The sequence below is a fragment of the Anopheles moucheti genome, chromosome 3 (assembly GCF_943734755.1).
Source record: "Anopheles moucheti chromosome 3, idAnoMoucSN_F20_07, whole genome shotgun sequence".
Lineage (NCBI taxonomy): Eukaryota > Metazoa > Arthropoda > Insecta > Diptera > Culicidae > Anopheles > Anopheles moucheti.
The window spans coordinates 69,881,320-69,887,852 of record NC_069141.1 but is presented as its reverse complement, the minus strand read 5'-3'; the positions used below and the strand labels follow the sequence as shown (position 1 = coordinate 69,887,852).

Below are 6,533 nucleotides of genomic sequence, written 5' to 3'. Positions count from 1 at the left end.
GGTACGTGTGCGGAGCCCTATGGGAAACACACCACCGAATCCCGTTTACCTTCGACGCGTGCAAATACCTTCCTTTTTGCCAGCTGCACACATATTTTTCTCACCTTCACGTTGGATATTTTATTTGCCCGTGCAGATGATGCACGTACTTCAACCAGAGCGTTGGGTTTTTTATGCTCTCACTGTCCTGCTCTAGCTCGCCACGGTACTGTGGCTCGAGTGCAAAGGAATTATGATTCACAGCACTTGACGGTTGGTTCCCACACATGGCGTGCAAAGTGGACAGATGTGTGACATTTCGCTAAATTGAAATGGAGTTTTCTTGGTGGTTTTAAGTGGAAAACAACTGTTTTGTGCGAAGTTATTTAACTGAGTTGTTGAAAATTATTTTGTTAAGCTATTTGATACAATAGCAGTGATAAAAATAGACAAGAAACATTTTATATGCACGAGCAGTTTTGCATCGAATGCATCGACCACTGTGGCAGCCTCGCTCAGTTTTTGACGTTTGTTGTCCGTGTTTGGATGAAACTTTTCACGGATCAATTTTGAATTGTTAAAATTCTAATTCCTTTCTATTGCTTATCATTCGTCGTTCTTTTTTTTCAATTACATTACATTGTTTCATCCAAACATTTATCCGACTTTTTCATTTAACTATTTCCTGTTTTTTGAGCTACGTGAACATCAGAGATCTTTGTTAAATTTGTCTTTTTATAATTGTTGGATGAAATGAATGTAGCACAATTAGTCGATAGCATGCTTCACCATCGTTTATTTCGTTTAAGCAACAGTTTCAACGCCGTTTTAATCTCTTCCTCAGTCATGTTCTCAAAATCTTCCGCCCGGAAGGGAAAGAACCGATTATCGTTCCCGTTAGCCAATGATCCAGCTCCGCCAGCATCGATCGTCCCGGGTGCACCCGAACCCGGTTGCTGATCCCCATCGTCGTCGTCGTCGTCCTCGTCGCCTCTTAACCGGTGTCGATTGAGATACTTCCACAGGAAGGTACCGAGAACAAGCGTATTCGCTACGGCAACCGATTTTAATCCGACCAGAATTTTCAATGGTAAAATGAAAGCTTGTAGCAACAGCACCGGAAGCGTCAGTACGGCTAATCCCGCGATCAGATACTTGAGCAGGTGAATGATCGACGTCCCGATACCGCTCCAACTGTGATCGGAAATGCTGATGGACTGCACTGCGGGTGATGGTTCCGGTTTGCACTGCTTTTGCGCCGGCCCTGATTGTGGCGGGTGTACGATTTCACCATAGCCAGGATATAAACTGCAAGTAATACAACACAACATTAACTATCTAAAGCATCTAAAACGCACGCGCTGCAATACGTACTCATCATTTTGCGGATCGTCGTAGGTGTAATATCGAACGTTTCGCTTATTTCGCGTATCGTCTCCAACGGTTGCAACGCTGTTCCCTTTGATCGCATCGTATACGGACGAGAGCACTGCACGTTTATCTATTACCACCGGAGGAGAATGGCCTAGAACGCACCATAGGCAAACGGATGCCATTACAACTAAACAAATAACTTCCACCTTAACCATTAGTCGTATTTTCTGTTCCGTACTCACTAAGACAAGATCTCAATCAAGAATAAAGCCGTCGAAAAGCGTGGACTGTGTTTATATAACTTTTCATCGTCCACCACATAGAGCACCGACCGGAACTAACTGGAAACGTGGTTTCGTTCTAAGAGGATTAAAGATTACCGTGGGAAATTGGGAAGGGAATGATCCCTTGAAATTGGAAGAATGATCGTCAAACGAAATAGATCTGCTTCCAATTTCTCTTTCCAACCCTGTTGTCAGCAATTAAAAGCCATTTTAATGGCTCATTTTTCTATGGCTTTTAAATATCTGCGTTTATGTAGACCTAGTCCATAGGTGGCGAAAATAATGTAAAATCGCGAAATTGGGATGGTATCGTAGAATTTTATTGAACATTAGTAAATCAGCTTACTTTACCCTCATCTTCGGCCCACGTTGACGCTTACCGCTACGACGGGGTCTACGATATCGCCTCTGTGGATCATCATCATACGGCACCCAGCCATCATCCTTTTCCAGTTCTACGTCTTCCAGCTCAACGTCCGATTCCTCCACATTGTTCGCCCAACCGTACAGTTTCGGTGTGCGTACCTTCCGTACGATACCCTCCTTGGTCACCTCGTACTTACCTCCAGTGTGCTTCTGAATCAACTGCTGCTGTTTCTTGACAAACTTTTCGCGCGTACCAACCACAACCGGCACCGGCACCAGATTGGGATCGATTGTGCTGACGTAGATCGGTAACGAGTCTGACTTTTCGGTGGCCGTTGTTATGTTTATCGACTGAATGTTTAACCAACCGCCCGGAAAGGCGGTCTTGAGTTTCTCCAGCAGTGCCAACCCATTCTCAATTGCATGTTCCACCGGCATCCAGTGTGCGGCAAATTTAATTTCCGATGAATTACCCTTATTGCCCTGGCGGTAGGTGTGCAATTGCAATGCATGCTCTAGAACCTCCTTGATCTTGGCCTCATTTTCCAGCTTAACAGGTGTGGGATTTTTACAGCGCTTAATAAACTGAGACCCCAGGAAGGCAAACACATGCCCGCTGATGCGCGCATCGACCAGGAAACGTTCGAAGCGTTGAGCAAGCTTGCGTTTCATCTCGAACGAGCCGTAGTCACGTTTTAGCTGCTGAAACGGAATAATCTGCACCTTGTAGCCTATGTCCAACTCCTTCAGTTTATCCTCCCACTCGTGCAACGTGGGTAAATAGTCTACTGCACGGCCACGGATCGCGTCCTTTACAATCAGACAAATGTCGTCCTCTTGACGAAGCAATGGATGTGGAAGAGTACTGGTGGACGTGGAAAAAGAAACCATTTTTAGTGTTTGATCTAAGCTGCCACGAGCCAACCGTAATTACTTACATTCGACAATTCCTTGACGGACATCGTGGGACCTTTACGCTGATAATTTGAAGGTTATACTTTAAATCATCTCCGAACAGCTTGTTTCCCTTCGCATCACCCTTTTTACGGAATACTTCGTAAATCTTCTTGAAGCTCATCTTCGAGATCAGCTCCTCCGGAACGAGTTCCAACGTTTCATCGGTGCACTTTTTAGGTATTTTACCACCCAGTTTTCGTTCCTCGTCTTTCAATGCCTTAACTTGCGATTCCAGCTCCTTTTTAGCTTTGTTTGCCTCTCCTATTTTCGACTTGGGTTGCTTATCCTCCTCCATTTGTTCCTCTTTTTGTTCCTCCACTACGGGTACACCTTTCGGCAGCTTTAGCTTCTTGGCCTTTCTGGCAGGCGCTGCTCCATTCGTCCCCTTCGCGGGCGGTGAATTTTCTTGCTCATTTTTCTTCCCAGCGGAAGGTTTCTTTTGTTTGGCTTGCGTTTTCGGCTGAAGCTTCATGGAAAATACACGCTTTTCGGGTAGTTTCACTGAAGCGGCCTCAGCACCATCGGAAGCCGCCACCTTGGCTGCCGATTGTTTCAGTGGTTCCTTGAGTTTCTTCGCCTTTTGAATGTCTGTTTTCGATTTCTTTATTTGGACCAGTCCCTCCCGGACAGGTTTTCCCTTTTTCGCCGCTTTTACCTTCATTTTGGGGTGCTACAAACACGATTTCTTTAACTAAAACAAAATACACGTGTTGTTCGAACCGCACGATGCGCGTGTTGTTTTTAGTTTGACGTTTTGCTTGACAGCGACATTTGACAAGGGACGTTTCACCCAAGTAGCCAATTTGATTTTAGGGGAAAAAACATTCAAAGTACAAAAGAATGCCAACACGAAAGAAACATCTCATAAATATAACAACAAACCATTTCATTTTGGAGACGTTTTGGAGACATGGAAGTAATTAAAAACTAACATTATCCAATCTAATTTCATACACAACTAAATGAAATAGAAAGGGCTTATCGACGATCCCTGCCCGTGAGATAGCCGTTTGATAGTGTGCGTGTCACATGAGATCCCTTCAGAAAACATCACAGGCTGTTGAACACCAAACAACTGCCAGCTATTTTCCTACTGCAGCCCTCGGCGCGTGCAGACGTGCATCAATTTCGTCTCCGTTCGTTTGTAATTCGAGTTTCGTTGCCTGAATTTCTTTACCAAAAGGGCTTTGTAGAACAACAGTACAACATTTTTGTGGGTGTAGAATGTGATGTGCATCGCTTGTTAAAGGTTAGTTTTTGGCTTCACACCTTCCGCAGCATCCGAGTGTCAAACAGTCGTCGCGTACTGTGTGCCGCCTTTGTTTACCGAGCACCGTGCGCGCTAAACAACAATAAACGTTTTTGTGAATCGCGCGAAAATTCGTGCCAAAACCACCGCGACCCGGTAACGTTTTTTTTTTTGAGTGGATCGTGCTACTTCAAAGTGCTAATTTTTCATTAGAATAGCGTACGTTTCGATAGAAATCGGCTCTTCCCGTGTGTTGCGTGTAGCAAAAGTTTTAGATGATTTCCATCAACAGGCACGAAACAGCTCAATGTGTATAACTTTCATTTCCTGCAGTTGGGTGAAACGCACCGCCTGCTACTTATGTTAAGTCCGTCAACGTTTCAGCGGACGCGTTACGAAGTGGTACCCAGCTGCCAGTTATTAAATGTTTGCTGCAGTTGCAGAAATTCGCAACCCCTTTGCCATTGGCCCGTGGTACCACTTCCGTGGATAGATTCTGTGGCTGCTAATTGGTTGAAGTGTTTGTGAGTGAACAACAAATGTTATACTGTGCATGGAGAGCTAGTTTTTCTTAAACACAATTTGTCTGAAATTTATTTCACGTCATTCCTTTCATTCGCTCCATTGTTGAGTTTAAATTATTTAAATTACCACCCCATCATCGAGCATCCTCCCGCTGCTCAATATTGTTACCGTCACGAGCGTTGGAAATGTGTGCGAGAGGGTGTTTGCGTTGTTGCCGTGTATCCAACAGTTCCCTGCGTGCGTGTGTAGTTGTGTGCGCGTCGGGCTAATAAAATCGACGGAACTAGCAAAAGTAGGCAGTGTTGTTGGTCACACCCGTCCCATCACCCCATCGTTTTCATCAAGTGTGTGTGTTTTTTTGTTGTTGCTTCTGCTACTGGTGTCTTATTTCTATGCCTATACTCGCAGCTGGTTCAATTTCGTTTCATCGAAAACAAATAAAAAGTGTGTAAAAAGCAACACGCACTCAGGCGGTGCGCGTACGTGTGTTGGTGGAAAGTTTGTTGCGCATATGGTGAAGCTGCTCCACTGGCTCCACACTGCCAAAGGGCGTAAATATACTTGACGGTCGCGCGCGCCCCAGCAACACGGCTTCAAAGTTGTTTTTACAGTGCTTCCTGGCGTGCAACAGCAAGTTGTACTGCTCGATTCACTGTAGAAAACCATTCGCTCATCCGTGGACAGCAAGGACACCGGGACCTTTAACATCACATCACGACGCAAAAAGGTCAAACAGAGACGCAGTCGGTGTATCGACCGGAAAAATTTTGAGGTAAGTAAACTCTCACCCGGTTTGCTGATGATAACTCCCACCGGATTTGTTAAATCTCCCCCAAAGCAGGGAAGCTTCCACTCAAAGTGCAAAGTGCTCTCTGCTGACCTCGGTTAAGTAAAGGAGAGAACCGGTACGGTTCCGGTCTCTTTCCAACTCACCTCCCCAAATTGTGTCCCCATGCGATTGAGGGGATGATGCTGTGCCACCCTCGACGACCGGAAAGTGCATCGTCCCGTGTCCCGGTGTAGCCCATGCGCATGATGCAATCGAATGGGGCGCTAGTCCCAATGTCAGTGTCATCGCCTTTCATCCCGGCATCGCCTTCCCAAAAGGGGTGCAAAAAGGGATGAACCGCACAGCATCGAAAAATGACGTGGAAAAATGTGTGTGTTTGTCACGTTTGATTTCATCGTGTGTGGTGTGCGTTAACCTTCATGTTAGATGAGAATTAGTTTAGGACAGTGAGAGGTAAAAGTTGAAAGAGAGATTTTGTGCTCTGCCTAACTCTTTTCAAATGATAATTTGAAAGAATTTGCTAGTCTACTACGGACGAGATGCGTTCGCAGGACGCTCTCATGGCTGATGTGATCATGGATTTGCTATGCTTAGTTACGCGAACCTGTGGCTACGATGTTTAATAATTCAAAAGCAACTCAATCGGACCTTATTTTGATCGGGAATCGGTCTCTTGAACTTTGTGTTGCTGATGTGCGGATTGTCCACCAACTCAGCAAACAAATCATGAAATCGTTAAAAGGATATCTTGGGTTTGAAACGAATTCCCGGAGTCAATTGTCATCTCAGTTCATGCAATTGCTTCCTAGAACCCTTGAACCCTTCACAGCAAACCAATATGTCCCCGGTAGAGACCCCTTGACCACCAAGATGGTTGAAGTTTTGAAAAATATTCTCCGAAGATGTGATAAGAACGTGACTTTCGCTTATCGCCGCCCATTACGTCCATGGACGAACACTGACAAGTGACGACATTCGCTTGTCAACAGCATTCGCAAACAATCCTTGT

General features: G+C 45.2%; 2 protein-coding genes across 2 annotated transcripts; both read right to left on the bottom strand.

Moving 5' to 3' along the window:
- Nucleotides 1–764: 764 nt before the first annotated feature.
- LOC128302960 (uncharacterized) lies at nt 765–1,568 on the bottom strand. Its single transcript, XM_053039812.1, has 2 exons — nt 1,354–1,568; nt 765–1,287 (listed from the first exon to the last, which is right to left on the bottom strand). The coding sequence occupies exons 1-2, from the start codon at nt 1,566–1,568 to the stop codon at nt 765–767; spliced, it is 738 nt and encodes a 245-aa protein (XP_052895772.1).
- A 375-nt stretch (nt 1,569–1,943) lies between these two features.
- LOC128303190 (ribosomal L1 domain-containing protein CG13096) lies at nt 1,944–3,689 on the bottom strand. The gene is made up of 2 exons (XM_053040058.1): nt 2,942–3,689; nt 1,944–2,868 (listed from the first exon to the last, which is right to left on the bottom strand). Exons 1-2 carry the CDS (start codon nt 3,619–3,621, stop codon nt 1,980–1,982), a joined length of 1,569 nt encoding a protein of 522 aa, XP_052896018.1. The 5' UTR covers nt 3,622–3,689; the 3' UTR covers nt 1,944–1,979.
- Between the last annotated feature and the right edge of the window lie 2,844 nt (nt 3,690–6,533).

Bases quoted from the DNA above. Each gene is read 5' to 3' on its own strand.
- LOC128303190 (XM_053040058.1), bottom strand. From the start codon at position 3,621: ATGAAGGTAAAAGCGGCGAAAAAGGGAAAACCTGTCCGGGAGGGACTG. The intron at 2,869-2,941 runs GTAAGTAATTAC...CACGTCCACCAG, and splicing joins CCGTCAAGGAATTGTCGAAT to TACTCTTCCACATCCATTGC.
- LOC128302960 (XM_053039812.1), bottom strand. From the start codon at position 1,568: ATGGTTAAGGTGGAAGTTATTTGTTTAGTTGTAATGGCATCCGTTTGC. The intron at 1,288-1,353 runs GTACGTATTGCA...TATTACTTGCAG, and splicing joins GACGATCCGCAAAATGATGA to TTTATATCCTGGCTATGGTG.